We start from the raw sequence: 23334 nt of genomic DNA, 5'->3' as shown, positions 1-23334 counted from the left end.
AGGCAGAAGACACAGAGGAGGCCCCATCCAACCTCTGCCCTCCGCTCCCTGGCCAGTTGTCTTGATGGGATATTAACAGGTATGAATGAGGGACCTCCATATTGTACAGTGATCTGTCTACCATGTCTCTAAAGGGGGAATCTGGCCCTCTGGCATGGACTCCCTCTGCCCCTAATAACTGTCCATTCAACAGTGAAAGAGACTCCCTCCAAACAGCCCACATAATTGCACACCAAGCTCTTGAAATCCACCAACCTTCACTTGAAAATAACACAAACAGAATCTACTAATGTGTATTTATTCATTTCAGCCAGACATCTTTTTTTATACACGCCCAGATGTAAACCGTTGGGATAAAACAGGACAGACCTTTCATTTCACTTCCAGGCATAAAAAAACGGCAGGAAATCAAAACAAAACATTGACAATAATACATGACAAAATGAACACAGTCTGGTAATCTACACCTGCAAGGTCATAGGGAAGGGAATGTGAATGGATTTGAAATCAGTTTTTCGATAGTGTTGTGAAGTGAATGTCGATGTATTGAAGAGAAATAGAGTAAGATCTGTAGTTGATAGCACCAGAGCAGCTCTCAAAAATATTGGGATTTTATAAAGGTTTTTTTTGTAAACATATAGACTATCAGATTTTAAAAAATATACTGAAATCCTTAGGAATCATTGGAAATCTCCAGTTAGTTTTGCTAATTGGGCAACAAACTCAGTCCAGATCTACGATTCCTGAGCTTCTCCAAGAGGTCCGGCCCGCAGCCTGCCTCCTCTGAAACACGCGTCAGAGCAGCCGAGTGCTATTTTCCTCACTGCTACCCCAGAACCCTCACAGCACGGCTATCGCACAAATCATAGGATTTGACACAGCTGGAACCTGATACCAATTTGACCCTGCTGGCGCCCGAGAAGCCACAGGGAGTCTTGGATGTACTGAGCACTGAGGGTCGCCCAGCCGACATCTACCCACCCTGCCCCAGCCTTGTTTGGACAACTGTCAATTTTACATCCTGACAGGGATCCAATAAGCAGGCAGATTCTTGCTTCAGGATCACCCACCTCCATCTCGTTCCCAACAGCAATACCACACACAGTGTTGATCTGACAGTGGGCGACTGCATGTCCCTAATGAAAACTTAACAGCTTTCTGTTAGTGAGAAACCAGAGCTAAGCTTGATCAGCAATTTCCCCACACTAATCCTAGAGGAAGACCTTTCCAGAACTCCAGATAACTTTCCTTTTTTCTTTTCTGTCTCAGCGTGAGAGTGAAGTGTACTTCAAGTGTGCAACTGATCGGCCTATATTCAAAATCTCACTGCTGCACGGCAACTGCACTTTGAACAGCCTGTGATGCATAAAGTGCAGGCAGAGAGAGAGAGCGAGGGAGGGAGGGAAGGGGTTGAATTTTATTTTAGGATTGTTTCCTCAGACAAATAAAGCCAAGGAATTTGGTTCCTGTAGATAATCAGAGCAAATATGTGCAGAGAAGAGGCCAGTCGGATATAAAGGACCTCAACACAATGAAGTCGATACTCTAGTTGAGGAAAAGCTGCTATATCTTTTACTTGTGTTATTCAGTGAATTCAATACAATTTAGTTCGATTCAATCCAGCTCAATGCAACTACTAGGAGTATGAGAGTAGTCACCATGAGAGAGGAAAAGCCTTCAGTCTTTTCTCTCCTGAAGTGTTTCTCTCAGGTGGGTGTGAATTTCTGCGTGAATCGGTCGGCAAGGTAAGTCAATTCGCATCACAAGCCCAGACACAGTGGCTGCGAAGAATGGGAAGGGCAAAAATATTCATCATCGAGGGCAGAAAACTAAAGAGTTGCTAAGCATTAACTCATGCCCCTGGACTCTGGCCTCTGTGTAGAGTGCCGAGATGCTCTTCCCACAGAAAACACAGAGAAGAGAATTCACAAAAGGAGACGCGTTGGTTTATAGATCTATCTCTCTCTAGTGTCAGGCTCAAGAGAGGCCCTAAAATTGATGAAAATGCAATCTGAATTTTGCTGTGAGGGCGCACTGCAGAGAGGTCAGATGTCACTTGCTGATAGGGATTATAAATTGTTTATCACTAGCACTTTACTGATTACACAGAAGCACGGAAGGAGACGACAGAGATACTGACTAGGGATTTCTATGTTGCATTCTCTATTCATAGTCCAGAATTCTTTTACTACAGCTATCTTTCAGGATGTTCGACTGCTTTCGCTCACAACTAGTTTTAAACCGTCCCCTCTCTCTCATCTCCCCTCTAGTTCACTTTCAGGTCCCGCTGGGTTGCAGATTAAATTTCCAAAACGGATTAGAACCTCCGAATCAAATTATCTCTGCGATCAGATGCCGAAGAGGAGCAAAATGTCACAACACGTTTGTAAAAATAGCAAATTAACCCAAGATGTAAACAAAACCAAAAAAAGGTATTTCTGAGTTGCATAATTACTGCAGTGTTATTTTATACATAAACAAGTATTACTTCCTCTAAATTAATTAAATACACTGTGCTGTACGCTGTGCTGTAGTGTTATCGGTGAGAGCTGCATCAGCCCTGCCTATCTTGGTTTGGCTCTGCTGTTTGTACTATAGTAAAATTAATTGAATAAATACTGACTGCACATTCCCAAACGAGAGAATTAATGAAAAAAGGACCCCCCCTTAGTGTTGAATACACATACTGAACATACTCTCAGCAGTGGCAGACCTAGAAGACAGCACAATCTGAGGACAGTGAGCTAAACCCCACCCTAATCTTCTCTCCGAGGCTCTGTGCAATCTATATGGAGTCTCTATTTGAGTTGGCTTTCTGGGGTGGCTGCATTGTTGCACATCCTGTTGTGTGGCTTAATTGAAGGGCTCTTCATTTCAATAGACCGATCACAAACTATCCTGAGCCACAGCCAATGAACTCACACCACCCAGCTGACGCAACGTGGTTCACAAAGGCTAGCACGAGTTTGTTTTTTTGTAATACTTCCATCACACAATATTGGGTTCCTACACATCATTTCACTCAAGTTCCAGGCTTGCAATTGATTCTGGCAAGAAACTCCCCTGTAGACTGTATGAGTCAGAGTCAGGCGATTCGCTTTCCACTAGGGGTGGTTGTAGCAGCTGTCAAGGCTTTTCATATCTTTATTCCCCCCCACGATACCACAATGGGTTTTGTGTTTTTCAGTATCAACCCAGTATAAACTGCTTCTTTCTATGAAGCACTGGTATCCAACCCTGCTCTTGGAAGAGCTACAATACATCAGGTTTTATAGTATTGTGAATTTAGTCAGTGTCTGTTGCATTTTAGTCAGTCTCTCTTCAGTTGATGACCACATCATCACCATTTGTAAAATTTGGGGCCATCCCACAAGCAAACCACCCCCACCATATCAACCCACAAAACAGAATAATACAAGTTCAGATCTTGTTTAAAAAAGCTCTGGACCATTTCAGTTGATGAAACTAAGACAGGTATTGAAGCAATCTTTGGAAAGCATCCAGGCCATGAAAGGGGAGTGAAGTTGGCTCGCTCACACACCGAGACAGCTCTACAACTCCACATTTTTAACCTCCTTCAATCAGACTGACTAAAATAAACCAAATCCACACTACAGCAACACTGCTTTATAGGACATTTCCATCAATAATTGGCTCAGCTGTGTAACGAAGAGCTGGGCTGGAATGATAACCAGAAAACCCCCAGATTTAAAGAGACAGCTTTCCCCTACAGCAGTGGTGGGCCTCCTGGATCCGGGAGAGTTACAGTCCTGTTTTATAGACCTCCCAAACCCCAACTTACACACAACATGGGAACAATCCTTAATTGGCTCAGACTGATTAAGTGATAAATAAATAATAAGTGAATACAAATCGGTAGACCCCGAGGCCATTGCGTCTCTTCCTCACAATGCCACTCCCCTCGTTTGGTCGCTTGATTACTCATGCTGCTACGAAGGGTCTCAATTGGCTGGGATTTAAAATTGGTCTCAACAATAGCATAAAAAGGCTGCTGATGGTATGGCTACAGAGTGGCCTTCATTTAGCATGGAAGGGAAGGTGAGACATTTAAACCAAGATTTTAACCACTGCACAAATTTATATTTATATTGGTAGTTTAAGCTAACCTTACCAGACATGAAGTGAGACATTAAAAAAAGACACATATCCATGTAGTACAGACCCTGCCAGCATAGTAAGCTGAACAGAAACAAACCTGCCTGCAGCCACCCAGTTCTGTGGGGTCAGAGGTCAGAGTTCATGAGCACTGCTGCGCATCTCAGATGGGTCCCAAGGGGGTCCGGATGCCAACGACGGCTGTTGCTGCTCCTGCTATTGCCGAACAATGGTGGCCGAGGTTTCGTTCAAAGTCAGAATTTAGTGTTGCTTTCTGATCTGTCTGTTCCATCTCAAGTCCTTTCCCTTTAGGTTTACATTCATCCACCAGTCCAAAAAACCAAAACCAAACCAACAAAAAAGACGACAAAAGGAAAAGCACTACTTCTTCTTTGCGTTGACGTTTTTGCAGACCCAGTTCATGCCATCCTGAAAAAAAATCAAATTAAAACAGGATTATTAGAAAGATCAGCAAAACTATTCTGCTTGTAATTTCTTTCCCTTAATGGTCAGATGTCTTGCCCAAGCCCTTCTCCTGGCCTGCACACACACTTTATGCATCAGTACAGCACAGCATGTGGACTGATAAGATTCAGTCACTTTCAGAAAGCCTCTTCAGAGTTGATCATTCAGAGTCCACGGTTAAGAGATCGATACTGCTGAGAGCTGCTGCTCGGAGTGAGAGCCCTACAGCCCAATGTCTCCAATCTGGGTTGTGTCACAGTGCAGTGTGGCCAGGAATCACCAAGTCGTCTGAGTACAGCTGTGGTTGGGTGGGCTTTTAGATTGTCCAATTAACCCCCTCTCCCTCTGCTGAGCTGGGGCAGTTGTGCACAGCTTGCTCTCACCTGGATGAGCATAACACACACTGCAGGGGGACTCTTAAACCGTGACACCACTTGGGAGTTGAGTGAGTGGGCTTCAGTCAGACAGTTTTGTTTCGATCGGATTTCCACGCAACGGCGCCCCCCTGTGTTTTACTGTGAGCTCTGCAGTGCTATCAGTTGACATCAGAGCAGGGAGTGATTCTCACGTGTTTATGCTGCATATGCGACTTGGAAAGTGTGAGCAGAGACTCAAAGGCGGGGTGAAGAGGGGGCAGCCACGGTCACAGACACTCACCTGGACGCCCTCGCCGGACAGCGCCGAGCATGCCTGGATCTGCCAGACACGGTCGCGGATGGTGTGCAGGTTCAGCCCCTCGGCGATCTCGGAGGCGGGGGCGGCCGTCAGCAGGTCCTGCTTGTTGGCGAAGATGAGGACCGGTACCCCGCTCAGCTTCTCCTCGTCCAGCAACTCCGCCAGCTCCTGCGCAGACACAGATGCACACACACAGATCAGAGTAGAAACACAGATGCAGAAGAGACACACGATACATAGCAACCACCCACACATGCACAAACCTAGGCAAGCTAATAGCAATTTCCCCCCTGATCCCCCTCCACACCGACAGATTTAGATTCAAACGAACAAGATGTCCTCTGAATAGTACTTTAGCTTCGAGGGGCAGCTTTTGTATAAACTGGATAGAAAATAAAACGGGAAAGAAAATAAATATGCAATTATGAACTCCCTTCTATACACCTCTGAGGTCCAGCCAATTACTGAAATGGGATCAGCACTACAGCTCTCTGCTTCTTCGGCAGGGATTCAGTTCAATTAAGATTTTTGTTGGCTTAGCACTCTTCACCATCAAGATCACCTTAACAGAGTCAGAGAAAGGTCTAAACAAACAGAGAGGGTGTACACCTAAAAACATGCCATCTTTTGCACAGTCTAGAGTCAACCTAACAAAAGTCTCCATTATCCAGGACACTGACTTCGAAGAACTTACAACACACGAAACCCAATATGGAGAAAGGTTTCCCCCAAGCAAGAGTCTGACAGATACGATGAACATTACCTGTCCGGTCTCTTCAAATCTCTTTCGGTCGGCGCTGTCAATGACGTAAATCTGCAATGCAAGGAGCATCCGTTAGTACACTGCGCTTTTTCAGGGGCGGACAAATCACTACAGCTGAAGGTCAGTCTTGCAGGTTTGGGAATCAAGATAAATGCCACTCGTCTGCATTAATATGGTCGGTATAACTGTTTTCGGGGATTTCAGAAAAGCAACAGGCGAGCAGCAGACGTTAATGATCATTTGGGAGTGTAAACAGTTTTGCACCTATATCTGTGGGCTGTCATTAACTTTTCTTGCTGCCTATATAGAATGGCCAGAGTGAGGTCCTATAAACATGAGAAGAACTGGATGTATCCGTAATGCTCAGAGCTCAAAGTGTGCCCTGTGCAACTGTCAGACTTAGAACATCAACAGGCACAATTACTACCATTATGTGAACCTCTAAAATCTTTGTTGCATTTGATCATTATTTTTTTCCTATTAATATGACCCAGTTGTCCTCTCTTTCTTTGGCAGACAACAGCTGTAATCTGCATGGGAGGCGGAGGCAGGTTGACTCTATAGGACTGTAAACAACCACAAAGGTCAGTTCTCCATTTGATCTAACATCCAAGACTGTGCTACAATTTTCCATGAAGGGGATTTTTAAGATAGAAAACATATCTGTGGGGGGGGGGGTTCCTGAATAAATAAATTATCTGTAATGTGTTCAGGGTTTGATGAACACCCTTCCCTTCTGCTTACCAGCACATCAGTGTTCTCAAAGTAATTCCTCCAGTAGGGCCTGATCTTCCTCTGGCCCCCGATATCCCAGACGTTCAGCTTGAATCCCTGCGACTGGACACTCTTAATGTTAAACCCCTTAAAGCAAGAAAAACATCGATTACATCATCAACATCTTTCATGGGTTCAAAGGAAAACTACTGTACTTTAGAAGTCATGTCTGGAGAAAACCAAGGGCAGAACTTGCCCAACCCTTCAAAATTCCCTGTTTTAATTAGTAGCATACACTTTCTTGTCCCCCCCCACCACCGCTATTATCAAAAGTAATAGAATACAAAGAAAGCCTATGGAGAAAAGGAGTAAACCTTCTATTAGTGAAAGATTATTATTTATATTATTCCAAAACAATGCCATTCATCTAAATACTGATTTCTAACACTGAAACCTACCAAAGTAAACAAATGATTCCCAATCTATGCTTTGATGCTTTGTTTGGGCTTTATGACCAAAGGGTGAGCAGCTTGTTAAATATCAAACTCCTGTGCACTGGGGCAGGGTGTGCCAGGGCTGTACCTGCGTGGGCGTGATGTGGCTGATGTCCTCGGAGGCCAGCTGTTTGAGCAGGGTGGTCTTGCCCGCGTTGTCCAGCCCCAGCAGCAAGATCCGAACCTCCTGGTCGGGGGCGCTCTTCAGTTTGCGCAGGATTGACAGCAGACCCTGAAATGTGGACACGGCACTCATTTCACTGACACAGTATGATTACAAACACTCGCTAATACAGACAGAATCTTGCTGCGACACACACAAATGCAGAGAGCACCCACTGAAGCTGCTGTTATTAACACACACACACACTGCACTTACTGTAGCTGCTGCAATGCCCACAAGGCAGCTCCCCAACACACATGCAATAGATACACACAGAGCACTCAGTACCTCTCATGCACTCTCACTGTCCTCATTACAGAGGGCTAGGCATCTTGAGGTCAGAAATGGTGGAGGTGAGGATTTCAAGATACAGTTTTGAGTTGTTCTTTTTAGGTCTCAATGACTATGTATAGTAATTAATCATTTTCATCTAATGCTTTTATTGTTTTATTGTTTATTTTTGGGGAAAGTGAAGCTAGTAGACAGGACTTACTATGTGAACATTATTGGAGTAGATCAAAGTCACAAATAACTGTAAGGGCAGGTATCAACAAGGCTGCAATTAAATATCGCCGGTAAGCATGACTCAACCGCAGATTCGATGGTATGCGATGAGAGTCGAGCCTTTAGGGACCAACACGGTAGGGAGAATAATGCTCGCGTTCCGGTTGCGCAGATTCCCGCAGAACTGCACAATCTCGGCCACCCCATTGGTGGAGCTGAGCAGAACTGCAGACATCTGCGCTACACGAAGGCGTCTAGGGGCCCGAGGGGAATTTTTCGGCCTTGTGACGTCAAGCGGCTTTTGAAAAATAAATCCGTACCACCTCGCCACCATAGAGACCCAGCAGGCAGCTTCCAAAACACACGAGTAACGCATGCGGGTGTGTGGCTACGCACAGAACATGCAATCTAAAAACCTTAACCTCCTTTAAGAAAACAACAAAAGATGAACTAGTACATCTGCTGTCCTGTGAGAGGGAACAGCACGCTGCACTCACACAAACATGCACACAGTCGAGCCCAGGGAAATGGTGTTACAGCCGGTATTTTGTTATATAGGCTCTTAAAATAACATGAAGGACTCGCTGGGTTAAGTGTCCATGTGCTGTAACTGCAATACGTGTATCTATTCGTCTTTAATTAGTCGTTGCAACTAAGAGCAGCCAATCGCTTTTCAGATCTCATTGAGCATGGACCCCTCTCTCTCTCTCTCTCTCTCTCTCTCTCCCCCTCTCTCTTTCTTTCTTTCTTTCTTTCTTTCTTTCTCTCTCCAGCCCGCAATTTAAGAGGCACTGCTATCAATCGCCCACACAATACGTGCTAATGTGCAAAGAAACGGACCGGCCGATGACGACACGTGTTTTTAAGGGCTGTGCAATTGGCAATTAAAAGTAAAATTATCTCACCATCCTCTCGCTTGAGCTGCTTAAGACGCCGCCAAGGGTTACTAGGGGCGGGGCCTCTGCATGCGTGAACCAGAGCCGCGCACCACGTGGTGGTGGGGGGCGGGGCTTCGGAGCACCGATTGTGGTGACGTCTACGGAAATGCACAACTGTACACGTAGGGGGTTCTTGTGCACCCTGTTTCAGATACGGCAGATGCGAATCAATGGACATTTGTTTCAGCATAACCCAAGTTAGGAAGTAAATATGTATTACTATTTTTAGTATTATGTATAACTTAATTTATAAGTACTACATTACATGATATAGGCCTAGTATGCATATATATAAATATACACATTGAGTTCTACAAATATATTTGTTTATTCATTCATTTATTATTTCTTTACAGACGCCCTTATAAATATGCATGTAGTTACAGAAGGATAATGCAGGAAGAGCAAGACAATATATGCGAAAACACTGCAATCTAGTCTGTATAATGTGTATTGGTCTCGAATATATAAGCTTACATTTAAAAATAAGTGAATAGTAAAACGGGGGTACAATGGAATCCAGACTTAGTCTAGCCGTGTACTCCCTATATATTAGGACGGGAGGGAAATAAAATCAGAATAATTATTAAATATATAGTACATGGAGAAAATACACATTTCAGATGAAAACGGTAAACAAAAGCCGTAGCATTAGATTGCCAATAATGTAAAGAGTACACCGGTCGCAGATGTGCACAGTTCTGCGCGGGTCTGCGCTGCTCCACCAATGGGATGGCCGGGATTGGGCAGCTCTGCGGGAATGTGCGCTGCGCTGCTGCCCTTGCGTGTGATTGGCAGGGCGGGTGCTACGTGAGCGCAGCCCGCTGCCTCGGATCCGCACTGGAGGGGCTGTTTGAACTCGTCTGCCTGCCACGATAGCGAGGGCTACGCCACAGCGCACCGCTCCGGAAAGGTACAGTGTGTTATGTATCGGTGTGGAAGACGCACAGAAACGCTGCGATATCAGTGCGGGAGACGCTTGAGGTCAGTGTAGGAACCACAGTGCAGCGGCAGCCCGGAGCAGTTTAGCGATGCACAGCCTGCAGACGCGTGTCAGTGCCGTACAGAAACCTGGCGCACTGCAGCCTTAGGCAAGCACAGGGGCAGCGTGCTGTAGCGACGTGAGTGCCTCACACTCATTCAGTGATCCTTTCTAACAAAATGCAACATATTTGCAAACGGTATTATGTTTTGCAAAACTTACGCCACCGTATAGTTCAGAATCCACAGCAAAGGGCTGATTAAGTCCTAGGTGGTCCCAGACTTCATTCATAAAGTTTCAAATATAGCAACACCGCAGGAAATGCATTCTATAATCACGAATTGCAAAGCAGGAAACTTGTATAAAATTCATTCAACAAATCCTATGTGGTCAGTGTTAAGGGTGTTAGTACTGCAGTATTGGCACATTCTTGATGGGTATTTAAAACGATTTGCAGCTGTTATGAAAACTGTACTGAAATCGCACTCTATAATGGCGAGCAAACACTGAAATACTACTTTGCTTTCCTACAGAAGTACATGTCATGACTTTGTAATCCCGTGTTCTGCTCTTCTTGGGCTGTGTGTGATGTCCAGTCAAACCAGTACCAATATCTTAGAGAGGAATTCAAGAACCTTTCCCAGCCCTGGGGCTTTCTGACTAGGTCTGTTGCTCCACAGGCATTGGAAGGTACATATGGAAACAGCTGTTGGATTCTCTTCATTTGAAGGATCAGGGCAGAAATAACTGCAGGTTGTCCTTTGATTAAAGTGGAACTAGCTCAGATCAAACCTCGGGAACCTGGGTGCAGATCATTGTGTATCCCATATTATCCTCGATTATGATTCTTTGAAGGAAAACTATTCAGATTTGTTTAACAGTCAGTTTGATTGTAGGATGTCTGGATTTAATTGCCCTGTGTTTCATTGGCTTCATAGACACCATTTGGTTGACAGTAGTTCTGGTGTATTGGTAGGCGAAAATAAATCGCATATGTTTCTAAGTTTTGTATAAAGATTGTTTTAATTGGAACAAGAAATGTTACAGGATTCCTGATTTCCTTTGAGATTGAGTTCTAGTGTTCGGTGCTAAATTAAAATGGCAGACCTCTTTGAAACAGACAACACAGCCTGACAAGGAGAGCCTGAAGGAACAATGACAACTTTTAAAGGAAACTAACCCTTAATGGATTTAAAAGCTAAATGTAATGATTTAAAAAAAAAAAAAAAAAAAAACTGGGTTTCAGTGGGGAGCTGATGTAAGTGTAGCTCTCATTTTGTCCTAATGAACACAAGTGCAGAAATGCAAAATCTACATCCCTCAGGATATTTCAAAGCTAATATTATCTACAAAACCAGCTTGGCAGAGTCACTTCTTGCAACGTAAGACAAAACCGCAGAAGACACACAGCAATAAACCCACCTCAAAATCCCAACTGTGCTTTTTGGTTAAAAAAAGAAAGTTCAATGAGTCTGCAGAGAAATGAAGCGTAGTGCAGGGTTCAAAGTGTGATCCAGTGCTGCTGCTCTCTATGCAATTTTAGATTCACTATAATCTTTAGAAAGTTAACCCAGGCTAAACAGTAACCTCTCACTGCCAGTTTATAAGGGATGACTCCGGTATATTGTTGATGCCAAACTTTTGAATGCATGGAAAAGCCAAAAATCTTGTTAATATTTGGCCACGGCTGCTTGTGCTAGAATACTGGAATTAACTTATGTTTGTCTTCGTTTGTTCTGTCACATACAATCCCCTTTTAACTGTGCTTGACTCTTTATTGTTAATCCTAGCTGCTGACTGTGACCTTATAGTAAGGCAGTTGGCCATTCTAGTAGGCACTCCTATAGAATTCAGTACATTTATGTATAATGTCCAGTAGTTCCTGTCACCCTTGTGTTTTGTTGTGCACATTTCTGGGGTTGCAACCAACTTTGGCTGCACTTCACTCTCCCAGCACAGGGTGGTCCTATAATCTGCTTAATTTAACGGTGTAGCCTATTAATGAATGATCTCCAGATTCCTTTACTCATACCAATTAGTCATTCTATTAATGCACATTGGTGTGCTGATTTAAGCAGCAAAGGCTTTTATTACGAATACATCATATTCAATTTTAGAATGTGTAAATAAATAATTTAACTGTTTCAGTTTACTAGTAGGAATGAGAGTTAAAAAAACAAACTAACAAAAAAAAAAACAGCACTTAATCCCAGAATAATTTATGAAATACTGAAATCATAACATCAATGCTGTAAAATATATATTCCAAAGATATCATATTATTATTATTATTATTAATAATAATAATAATAATGATGATAATGAAAGGGTCACATGTTCATGAAAGAAAATGTCCCGTGCATTAAATGTTGCCATTAAAAGCAGCCTTCATCTTGTTTTACCCTGTCAGGTGGTGTTTAAAACATTATTCTGTGTGAGCAATGTTTAAACCATTTTGTTTTTAACAGTTGTATCCAACTGTCTGCTTTCAGAAAAGTATTTGACATGGCTGGTGAGTGGACATTACAAGTCAGATATACTGAATGTATGCCTTGATCGGGTCAAGTGGCATTATTATGATTTCAGTATTTTATTTCAATTTGTCTGGGAATCTAAGTGTCGAGAGAGTGTGGTGGCCCTGGTTCAGAGTAATGAGTCTGGATGTAGCAAAAGTGAGAGTGAATGTGAGTTTCTGGCCTTGTGATCTAAGGGATAAGATAAGCTACTTTTGGAATAGCAAGTGAATGATTAACCAATGGAAAGCAAACAAACGGGGGCTTAGGACTGATCAAACTGACTTCTCACTAAGGCCACGGACACAAGGCACCACCAGGTACTTATTAAATTGTGTTCAAAGTAAATTGGAAGCCCTTAGACTATGATCTTTTCCTGTTTCATTAAGCTAGAGCACTGGTCTCCAATCCAGTTTGTATGGCATTCCCTAAATGATCCCAAGTCCTTGTAAACGGATCTCAGCTAAACTGGGCTTTCCCTAGACAAAGGTTGGAGTTTCTTGAACCTTGTGCGATTGTGTCTTTTCTGTGGGTCTCAGTGCTGCCTTCTCCCCGTGCACAGCAGGACGATGGACTTGAGCAAGTTTGACATTGACGCCCCTCGATGGGACCAGAGCACCTTCACCGGGCGGCTCAAGCACTTCTTCAACATCACCGACCCACGCACTGCCCTGCTGCCCGACGCACAGCTCGACCAGGCCAAGGCCCTTGTCTACAGCTGCAGGTACGGGACGGCTGCTGGGCTCCTCACTCTCACACACTCTTCTTTCTCCAGCTCACGCCCACAATGACTGAGTCTCGCACTCCCCCGCGTTGCAGAAACGATTGACTTTGACAGTATTTTTATTACAATCATGTATACAGGTTCATTTCATTACATGGACACGTTATTTACTGGGGATTAACACTTCTTAAATGAGTTTTAATGACAAGACAAGGTCCTTGCTGTAATTTAGATGACAATTATTGAGTTCTGGGAGCATGTTGAGTCATTAGCTTGTGACAACAGTGAGGATGAGCTCAGTTTTATGTCATTTCCAAATGCTGCTGGCTTCTCATTATTTCTGCGCATCTGTAACCTCCTGCATTATTCCCGCTGTGAGAGAGACGGTAACCAGGTAGACTCTGATGTATTTGATTATCCAGCTGCTGCTCCTAAAATCTAAAAGAAGGAAACAAACAAATGCATATTGAATTCATTTTCTGTATGTATTATATTGCAGGTACATATTCTTCAGATTTCTAATCGGAGAATTTGTTGGTTAATAAGTCTGGTGGTTAATCTAATGCTGGGGCAGCAGGTGCCGATTTTGACTGATTTCACACCACGGTCTCTGTGACTGGTTGTCTGACACTGATGTCCGTGTCCCTCAGAGCGGGCAGCGTGCCCCCGGGCACCACGGTGGAGCAGCTGCACTACGCCAAGAAACTGTATGACTCAGCATTCCACCCCGACACGGGCGAGCGCATGAACCTCATCGGAAGGATGTCCTTCCAGGTGCCGGGAGGGATGGCCATCACGGGCTGCATGCTGCAGTTCTACAGGTCAGGGAGCATGCATTGCAACCTTTCAAGGGCGGTGTTGTATTCTTTCTGAGGACTGATGATGATGTGCGTCTTCCAGGACGGTGCCAGCCGTGGTGTTCTGGCAGTGGGTGAACCAGTCCTTCAACGCCCTGGTCAACTACACCAACAGAAATGCAGCATCACCCATCACACCAAAGTGAGTCCCAGTGTGTGGATTTCAGTGTTTATTATTACTTTATTATCCCTGTGTTTTGTCTCCTCTTAAGTCTCTTGTCAATTTTCCAAGCCTGTCAAAGGGTATGAGGGAGGAATAACATATAGTGCAGCCAATCTACCGGTATAGGACAGGCTGTGAATCTGGGGTGCCATAGGCCTCTTAACCATCAGCTTTGACTGAGGCTTTGGATACGTGCATTCATTTCAGTCAGTGGCAGCTCTGGTTCTTGAGAGCTGTGGGGTTTTCACTTCAGTTTGTATCTAAAATAATTACCTGGAAAAAAAGGACCTGCTTAAGTAGTCAAAAATACTTTCATGGTGGTGGTGGCAAGGTGGTGGATGTTGCTGGAGGATGACTCCCTGCCCTCTCTCCCACAGGCAGATCGGGGTGGCCTATTTCACTGCCACCAGCACGGCACTGGCCACTGCCGTGGGTCTGAACCTCTACACTAAGGTAGGCGGCCTCTGGAACCGTAAAGAAACCTGAGCAGAAATTGAAGATTATATTTTGACATATTGTGAAACCGCTTTATGTGCCTCAGTGGAGAAAAAAACAATCCTTAAGCCTCATAAGCGAGCCTTTGTAGTCACACTCAGGAGATTCTTCAAAGATCTATATTATTTTAACAATATTTTTAGATTGATGTTCACTGCATCAGAGCTGCAGTCGGTGTCTGACCACTAAATCTAATTTTATACTTTAATTGTATTCAGTGTAATGTATAGTGTGTTTTTTGTTGTAATGTTATTACTCTTATAATATGTAGAGCATGGCATGTTTGTGATTGTTAAACCATGTTAGGTGCCTTGAATAGCCTCCAGTAAATCATTTGAATTAAATCTTTCAGTGAGGACTTTTATTTTGAGGTTTTCTAGTGAAAACTTTATCAATTTGATTGTACCCTGGATAGCACAAACCTTTATGTAACTCATTGCTATGCAGTTGCCACGGCTTTCTCTGCAGTACAGCAGGATATGTCTTCTGATGTAATCCTCTTCATCACATTATTGCTGCACCGAGATACTGATTTGATAAGGCACCTTGACAAGGTCATTATTATTTGTATTTTGTAAGCAATATCTTGTGAAAAGGACTTGCGTTCTTCCCTGATCCAAGACGACTCGCATTCCAAACTCAGATTGCGTGGCTTTATAAACGTTAGAAGGAAATTTAAACAGCTAGAGATGTGAGAATCTGAGGATGATGCTGGTGAGATCGTGCCTGTGCCCTGTCTGGTGTTGCAGAAAGCCCCTCCGCTGGTCGCTCGCTGGGTGCCGTTTGCAGCTGTGGCGTCTGCTAACTGCGTCAACATCCCCATGATGAGGCAGCAGTGAGTACCGGCCCTTTGGCTTTGTCCCTGTGGAAGTGTTCAGCACGTAACCCTACCGTGTTATTACTACGAGAACTTCAGACATTTAGACTACTCTGGTTTGTCAGTGTAATTGCAGTGTTAAAGTATAAGATTAGTGCGCTCAGCCTCTCAGGGTTCAGGCCTAACCAAATACAAAAAACAGAGCACGTTTACTGTGGTGACCCGAACACGGGACTTTCATAGCAAACGTTAATATTAGCTGGAGGGTGAAGGTTTCAAGGCTGTAATTTTATCTGGCACGTAGGGAGTAAGGCTAAAGAAAATTGTTAGAAGTGTGAAAAGTAGGCCTAAATGCACAAATTAACTCTCTCTGATCTGGGATTTAAATAAAAAATGCAATATGATTTTATTTTTGTTAATCGCTTGTTGTATTTTGATAGAAATAATGCTGACGTACCTAAGCATCTCTTCTTGATAGGATTTTATTCTGTTCAAATGGGGGCTGCCTCTTGTAGAAGCTAGTTAAGGAAATTGTACAACTTTCTGGCTAATATATAAATATCTTGAATGTCACCCATACTCTCACACAATATTGTAACTAAGTATCTAGGGGTTGCACGTCACTGGTGGGTGTCTCTCGGCTGGCCTTCCTCTCTCATCCTCTCCCCCTCCCTCACAGGGAGATCCTGAACGGCATCGCGGTTGTGGATGAGAATGACAACAAGCTGGGCCATTCCAAGGTGAGTCTGCCTGCCCCCCCAGCTCTGCTGTTTACATAGTGAGATCCCAGCCTGCTGATCAGACCCATGCTTATTAGGATGAAATTTCCATGTTAAAAAATGTATATATTATAATCTCCTTCATAGAGACACTTAAGAGTTTCTCTGAATATCGCACTGCCCTCCTCTGCAAACTCGGTGCTAAAGGCCTGTCTTTATCCGATGGCTTAAAATAACTGGTGTTTCCCATGAGTTTTCCCTTTAAATGTTGAAGTGTTGCACCGTAACATGAAAATCCGCACGCTAGTGAAGGGAGAGCCTGCTCCATTTATTCAGTGCTTAAGGTGTTTAATGCAGCAGCCACTGACTGATCCACAGCCTGTTACTTATGCCTGTCCCCTCCTGCTGTGTTTCAGAGAGCAGCCGTCAAAGGAATAACCCAGGTGGTCATCTCTCGAATCGCCATGGCAGCCCCAGGCATGAGTGAGTGTTGATGCAGTGGGGCGAGAGAGCGGCCGGCCGGCGGGCACCGCTGAGCAGAGCAATCGCTGCTGCTCTGCCAGCGCTCTCGTGTTCCTGCTCCTGTCTGTAACCACCCAGCGATGTCCTGTCTTTATTCTCTGCACTGAAATCTGTTTTTTCCCTCCCTTTTTTTTTATTGACAGTTGTTCTACCCATTATAATGCAGAGGCTGGAAAAATACAGATTCATGCAGGTAGGTGGCCTTGTTTCCTCTCGCAGTGCAGTAGAATGCATATTGAACTGGTTCTAATTAAACTGGCCTGTGTGAGTGCCCAGCTGTAGAGTGATGTGTTAGTCTAACACTTTGCATCAATATAAACCGTCAATACAGTGGAATTCGATTAGAACCTGAATTGCATTGTCAGAAAATGTGGAGCTCGTATTATTGTGTGAATGTGTTTACTCCGGCATGAACAGGATTTACTCCTATATTGTATACTTGTGTGGTATATATTTGTTTTAGGAAACCCTTTAACACTTGACTTTTTCCTGTTTTTACAGAGGATTACATTTCTCCACGGGCCGCTGCAAGTGATGATGGTGGGAGTTTTGTAAGTAACGTTTGCCGAGTCACTCCTGTCTGTACTGTAGCGCTGCAGTGAGAGCCCAGCTCTGTCCCCCCACGACGGTTGGACCCCAGCAGCAATTCTGGGGCCGGTTCCAATGCAGCGTTGCCCCAACAGTCACATCATGGCTTACCTGCTTTAACCTAAAATAAATAAATAGTGTAAGCCTGCATCTGTGAACCCATATATTGACGAGATTGCTTGAAGGTTAACTGTCCAGTGTAATTGTACCCCTTTAATGCAAATACGTAGCTCAATTTGTGTCTGCATTGAAATGAAATTGAAGTGAAGCCTCTATGAAATCCTGTAGGTTTTCACCAGTGTTTTTTGGTCATTGTACACAGTTAAAGAATGAAATGGGTCTCTCACCCTCATGAATGTTACCGATTTATTGGTGCCATGAAATCCTGTGTCCAGCTGAGGGAGAAACCTCTAAACCCAAACCTTCCGTTCACAGCCTGATCTTCATGGTGCCCGCAGCCTGCTCACTGTTTCCCCAGAGATGGTAAGACACGCATTTCCTTGTGCTGCTCTTTCCCTTGCCCTCCCGGCATGGCGTTTCTGTGTGTAACGTCTCTCTGCTGTTGCAGCTCCATGGCCGTGTCCAATCTGGAGCCGGAGCTGCGGGACTCCATCAGGGCTCGCTACGGGGACGGCATCCGCTGCGTCTACTTCAACAAAGGGCTATGAGCTGGAAACGGGTTGCTGTCTGCACAGAGGGCGAGGATGGGCCCGGGAAAAAGATCTTATTTGATTTTAAACAGAATTCCTAGGTGAGCGGGGGGTGGGGGGGGGGTGATTTAGTGGTAATTAGAGCTGTGCACAATATCAAGCCATCTGTTGTTCCCTTGAAAATGTTAGTGAAATGGGTTTATTTCCAGATCTCTCGTGCTGATGGTGTGACAGCTGGTTTTAGTTCAATATAAAAAAAAACGGGTGCTGTGAATTTGGCTTTGAGGGAAAATCCCACAGCTGTCTCCCAGTAGATGAACGCTGCTGTATTTCAGTCCTGCAGAGGGGAGGTGTGGGAATGTGACTGATTGATTGGAACAGTGTTGACCAGGCGATCTGCTCTGCCACGATCAGCTCCTGTTGTGCAGCCCCACAAAGAGCAAAGTTAATGAGCAAAATCCAGACATCACACCAGTGGAAGGAGAGACTGAAATATACTCACTCAGACAAATGTTTACAGGGGCCGACAGTGCCGGCCAGGTGTGCTCAGCTCCGGGGGTGGGGGGTTGGGGATCAGCTGTATTGTCCACTTAGTGTTTGAAGGGAGCACTGCCTTACATTGTGGATTGCCATTGAAGAGAGAAAAAGACACTTTCTAAAGCCTTCTAGGAAGCATCTGGAGACTTCAGGATCCCCATGATGACTCAGGAACTTCCAAAACAACTCATGAACTCAAATCCGTGGTAGAATAATATCATTAACAGGTGCGTGTGAGACGTGGTGGCTTCTGTACTGCTCACAGGGAAGGTGGATTTCTGTGCAAGAGAGGTTGGCATGTCTTACCTCCTCATCCCTGCCTCTGTGCCTTTGGAGCTGCCCAGACCCAACAGTGTGACAGTACGGCCTCTACTGGGCCTCGGGTCTCTCCAGCCACGACACCTTGTTACATTGTGGGCAACCAGAAGCTACACAGGCATCTCAACACCAAACCAGACCTCACGCTCGCTGATCAAATACCCGAGCTGAGGAACTCAATGCACGGCCCGATATGGGGATGGAAACAATTCCCATTGCACAGCGCAGGTCCATTTCAGACCTACACTGCAGGCCCCTGGACAAGTAACACGGAGGAACCAAAACCATTTCAGAGTTTACAAACTGTTTACTTGCATCTGGAAACTACATTTACAAAGGCATCTTGATGGGTATTAAAAATGCTACAGCTTTTGAAACCGAAAATGGCTTAGATTGGTATTCAATGGGGGGTCTTGTTTCCAGTCCCAACACAATCTGGTATGAGTTAATTAAAGAAAGGACATGTTTTGAAAAAAGAACTAAAAAGTGTTTTATTTATACATTGTATATAAATATACAAAACAAAATCCACTTACAGAGAACTGCTGCTCTTTGAACAAGGGCCAACAGCAGCACAGGTGTGGGTAGGTGGAGGGGGTGACATTATAGATGAATCAGCTGTGCAATAGCCATGCAATTCCTTTCATAATGGGGGGATTCTTTACGATTACAGTGAAATAAACAGAAGCCACTGGAGCATGGCTTGGAGTCAGTGGAGCCACTACCCAGAGTCACTCTCTCTGTACATTATTCCTGAGCCCCGTGGACATGGGCAGTCTGCGAACACACAACACTGTAAGAACTCTGCAGCATATTTACCAAACTGACAACCAGTACTGAAAAGAAAACAAATAAGATGACAATGGTCACACGTATATAAAAAATGTGGCTGTGATATATGTATACATCTAAAGAACATATTTCTAAAGAGAAGGGGAGAATTCCTTAAGAGGAACAGGGCTAGGGGAGAAAAAGCCCCCCCTGGAAATCTGATAAAACTCATGGACAGCATGAATGGTGATATGGATAGGTCAGATCACCCATCAGATACAGGTATTGCTGTTAAAAAGTACATTAAAACCTGCAGGAGTCCGGCCACTGAGGACTGGTGTCGCCCAGCATATAGTCACTTCACATATGTTCAGTTTGAGTGAAAACCTCTGGATTTCTCTCCCTCTCTTTCAAACATACACACACACACACACCAGCCTTCACCTCCTCAGTGTGGTCCCACAGTCGAGACAAAGGACACACAGAGCGAGTGGTACCTTTGAGGATTACAATTTCTGTTTCTTTTTAGCTGGCTTGATGGGGACGATCTCTTCCTCATTCTCCTCCTCTTCTGACATGTCAGATTCGTCGTCTTCATAAGCTGCAGGAAACGACAGATTCAGGGTTAACAGAGAACTGCAACTGAATACCAAGTGACACAGATGCTCTCGCTATTGTGTTGGGTAGACAATCAGCAATTTCACTCTGACCTGGGAGGATACAAGACGAATGAAGCCGGGACTAAATCATATCTCTGGCCTACCTGCGAACCACAAATTGCAAACTTCTACCCAATTTTATTAATAAGCAGTGAAAATATACCTCTGACAATAAAATAATCATTTATCAAAATAATGGTGCATTGATCCAAGTGCCTGAGTGGAACAACCCTTAACCCGGGGGCTCCAAAGGGACTCAGGCCAGGAGGGCAGGGTGCTGATCTCAGTCTGGGCTGTATAGATATATCACAGCCACATTTTTTATATAACTGGCTGTCTGACTACAATTCCCCAAAGAGGAACCAGCACAGAACTGATGCTGCCAGGCTGAGCGCACTCTGAGCTGGCTAGGGCTTCCTCCGCTTTCTGTACAACAGTGACCCCTGCAGATGACTCTGTGCCCCTGCACCCCCGAGGGCAAGGGGGTGAACAAGCCGCCTGTATCAGCTGTATCAGTCTACAGCTCGCTGTGTGGCAGTGGTGCTTAACAATTGCCAGTTCCTATTTAGGAGTGAAGGTCAAGGACAAAGGTCTGCCTATTAAATGTATCAATGTGATCATAAAATATAACATAAATTAACCCTTACATGCAACAGGCTTGATTAGAAAGGTAATATTTCAATTTATCAGGGCTGTGTGCGACACGCCAGGTACCGGAGCCATTGAGCGAACACCGTGATCCAAGGCCTGACTTACACACAGCAACAGAGCGCCACCGAGCCCCTACCACATCAAATATACTTACAGAACCATTTATTCAAACAGGCTACATTAAGCAACAAAATCATTCTTACTTTTGTACCCTTTATTACAATTACAAGTGAAATGTAAGTCATTCATAGGTAATATAATAAAATGGGTAGAATAATATAAATTATATTATTCATGTAATAAATAGGGCCCTGTGATTTGTGTGACCATCTTTCTAAAGCTGCACTTCATTCCTCCCCCAGCAAGGTGGCCATGCAGTCTGTTAATTAATAACGTAGATTAATTATCTCATGATTCCTTCAATTATCTCAATTAGTCTTTTTATTAAGGCACATTACTGTAGAAACGTCTCCCTCATTTATGACATGTTTGTCCATAAACATGAAAATATATCGCCCCCAAATGTCTCATTCAAACCAAAAACTTTATTTCCCGTATTTTTAAACGGCTGTCAACCTCAGACTTCTGTTTGTTCTCTGTGGTGATATCTGTTGGTCTATTGCTGAGTTGCGAGTGTGGTCTGCAGATAGAGTACAAGTTGTGCAAATTATGCCCATCGCCGTACAGAACACCAGCTGTGTATTGCTGTGTGAGTCAGCTCAATTAGCCTTTTGACTGACCCCACAGTAACACCCCATTCTCACCGATCAGGTGCAGCCCACTGACACTGACTGGACCGGTGCCGGACTTCAGGCGGAAAGTCACAGGGGTCTTCAGCTCAAACTCCCCCAAACTGACCTGGAAAAAGACACGACACATTATATCATTGCCCGGAATTATATTGCTTGATTGTGATCACCTTCAAATTGACCGATTATTGCCAATCCAGAACAACTCTTTTTAGTCCAAAGGTGCAGTGCGTCAGTAATAACAGCATGCGGACGGACACGGGGGAGAGTGTGTAGGCGAACGGTGTCAGGTTCGAGTTACACTGCAGTGCAGCGTCGGGGTCCTTACCATGGGCAGGCAGGAGAGGTGCAGGTTGGCTACGGGCACCGACACTTTCTTGCCGCGGTGGTTGAGAGCCGTCACCTCCACGACGTTGTGCTCTGGCTTGGCTCCGTCTCCCAGACACAGCTGTGGACAGAGAGGGAGAGGAGGGCAGGGCCGCTCATTACCAGCCCCGAAAAGAGCCGCCCGAGATCCATCTACAGACATCAGTAAACAATATTTACTTATTTTAAAAGGAAATGTTTTTGTTTTTTTATATGTCTTCACTTGTCGTAAAACCCTGAAGAGGACCCCAGGCTAGGGAACTGGCCAACCAGTTATGAACCCTCAGCATTCAAGCAGCAAATGAAGGTGAAGGAAATTACTAAGCAGCGTGCAGCAATGCCTCTCATTTCCTCTGTCTGCTGGCTGAGCACACAGTGGGGCTCCAGTGGGAGAGCACAGGCTGCAGCCTCCTCACCAAAGACTTCACTATAGGGACTGCACTGGACAATGCAGTGTGTTAGGATCATTCAAAGTGTACTTTTGTGTAGTTGGGGGAGGGGTTGCTTACTGTGCGGAGCTCCAGGAACTGCTCGAAACTCTCCTCCTCGTCTCCTTGGAAAGTGTAAAACGGGACTTTGGAAGAAAGCTCACAGTCTGTGAAGAATAAACAGCGTTCAGCATCATTCAGTGGACAGATCACAGCAATACATACAATGTCAAATATGACAGGAATGATATTCTGATTACACACCATGTGGCACAGAGATGTGCGCACACTCGGGACCGCACTGGAGGACGTGGCTGCCGTAACAGCGCAGACACGGGGTGCAGCAACACGAGGGGCGCTTCCAGTGCTACTGGCTGATTCGTTCATATGCGTTATTCTACTCAGATACTGCATTCAACATATATTCCATTAACAGTCTATCCACACGCAGTTCGCCCTCTATTTCAATGTAAACCCAGTTGTATCCGTGCAGTGCCCCCAGCTCCCGGACCGCCCGCCCCACGTGTGCGCCAGGGCCGCCGCCGCATCACTCACTGAACACGTAGCTCTCCATCCGAGCCCGGCCTCCGGGGCAGCAGCCGCGCTCCGAGCACTGGACCTCGCACATCTCTGAGCCTCGGCCGACGAGCGCTGCTGATGGATGCGGACGAGTGTGTTTGTAAGTTTTGCCGAAGCTGAAGCCGAAACACACCACGTCGCAGGACAGAGGACGTCATCAACATGCGGGAAGAAAGAAGAAAGGGAGTGTCGCAAAATTACCTTCCGCGTCCGGTACGTACAGGAACTGAGACCTGATCATATATGACACTTACTACCCATCCTTTTACTCTTTATTTTCCTTTTCGGTTATAAACAATGTTGTAATTATTTTTCTCTTTATTAAAGGATTTACATTATTGATTTGTATGCCTTTTTGATCCTACTCTATAATACTAGAAGATATCAATGATCTATGGGACAGAATGTCAAATT

The 23334-nt window shown here is 44.7% G+C and overlaps 3 protein-coding genes across 4 annotated transcripts; 1 reads left to right on the top strand and 2 right to left on the bottom strand.

Moving 5' to 3' along the window:
- Positions 1 to 282: 282 nt before the first annotated feature.
- Positions 283 to 8843, bottom strand: arl3b (ADP ribosylation factor like GTPase 3b). The gene is made up of 6 exons (XM_066693139.1): positions 8800 to 8843; positions 7316 to 7459; positions 6764 to 6880; positions 6020 to 6070; positions 5239 to 5424; positions 283 to 4545 (listed from the first exon to the last, which is right to left on the bottom strand). Exons 1-6 carry the CDS (start codon positions 8800 to 8802, stop codon positions 4498 to 4500), a joined length of 549 nt encoding a protein of 182 aa, XP_066549236.1. The 5' UTR covers positions 8803 to 8843; the 3' UTR covers positions 283 to 4497.
- A 765-nt stretch (positions 8844 to 9608) lies between these two features.
- On the top strand, positions 9609 to 19404 carry sfxn2 (sideroflexin 2). 2 transcript variants are annotated; one of them, XM_066693137.1, is made up of 12 exons: positions 9609 to 9745; positions 12890 to 13051; positions 13702 to 13872; positions 13952 to 14050; positions 14449 to 14524; positions 15316 to 15401; positions 16063 to 16123; positions 16519 to 16585; positions 16768 to 16817; positions 17126 to 17175; positions 17648 to 17695; positions 17781 to 19404. In XM_066693137.1, exons 2-12 carry the CDS (start codon positions 12897 to 12899, stop codon positions 17878 to 17880), a joined length of 963 nt encoding a protein of 320 aa, XP_066549234.1. In that variant the 5' UTR covers positions 9609 to 9745; positions 12890 to 12896; the 3' UTR covers positions 17881 to 19404. The 2 variants fall into 2 exon arrangements, with proteins under 2 accessions (XP_066549234.1, XP_066549235.1); XM_066693138.1 differs by having other exon boundaries at positions 9629 to 9745; positions 12893 to 13051.
- npm3 (nucleophosmin/nucleoplasmin, 3) lies at positions 19183 to 23114 on the bottom strand. Its single transcript, XM_066693140.1, has 5 exons — positions 22897 to 23114; positions 22423 to 22508; positions 21876 to 21995; positions 21563 to 21656; positions 19183 to 20089 (listed from the first exon to the last, which is right to left on the bottom strand). Exons 1-5 carry the CDS (start codon positions 22967 to 22969, stop codon positions 19995 to 19997), a joined length of 468 nt encoding a protein of 155 aa, XP_066549237.1. The 5' UTR covers positions 22970 to 23114; the 3' UTR covers positions 19183 to 19994.
- Between the last annotated feature and the right edge of the window lie 220 nt (positions 23115 to 23334).

This window comes from Amia ocellicauda, chromosome 20 (genome assembly GCF_036373705.1).
Source record: "Amia ocellicauda isolate fAmiCal2 chromosome 20, fAmiCal2.hap1, whole genome shotgun sequence".
In the NCBI taxonomy this organism is placed as follows: domain Eukaryota; kingdom Metazoa; phylum Chordata; class Actinopteri; order Amiiformes; family Amiidae; genus Amia; species Amia ocellicauda.
Note: the sequence above shows the minus strand (reverse complement) of the source record. Positions and strands in the feature narration are given on the sequence as shown.

Coding starts and splice junctions, on each gene's coding strand:
- arl3b (XM_066693139.1), bottom strand. Junction 5,425..6,019: donor GATTTGAAGAGACCGGACAG/GTAATGTTCATC, acceptor GTGTCTGCGCAG/GAGCTGGCGGAGTTGCTGGA. Junction 4,546..5,238: donor TGTCCGGCGAGGGCGTCCAG/GTGAGTGTCTGT, acceptor ATTTTTTTTCAG/GATGGCATGAACTGGGTCTG.
- sfxn2 (XM_066693137.1), top strand. CDS start 12,897: ATGGACTTGAGCAAGTTTGACATTGACGCCCCTCGATGGGACCAGAGC. Junction 13,052..13,701: donor GCCCTTGTCTACAGCTGCAG/GTACGGGACGGC, acceptor CGTGTCCCTCAG/AGCGGGCAGCGTGCCCCCGG. Junction 16,586..16,767: donor CATGGCAGCCCCAGGCATGA/GTGAGTGTTGAT, acceptor TTTTATTGACAG/TTGTTCTACCCATTATAATG.
- npm3 (XM_066693140.1), bottom strand. CDS start 22,969: ATGTGCGAGGTCCAGTGCTCGGAGCGCGGCTGCTGCCCCGGAGGCCGG. Junction 21,657..21,875: donor ACCTCTCCTGCCTGCCCATG/GTAAGGACCCCG, acceptor GTCTTTTTCCAG/GTCAGTTTGGGGGAGTTTGA. Junction 20,090..21,562: donor CAGTGGGCTGCACCTGATCG/GTGAGAATGGGG, acceptor CGTTTCCTGCAG/CTTATGAAGACGACGAATCT.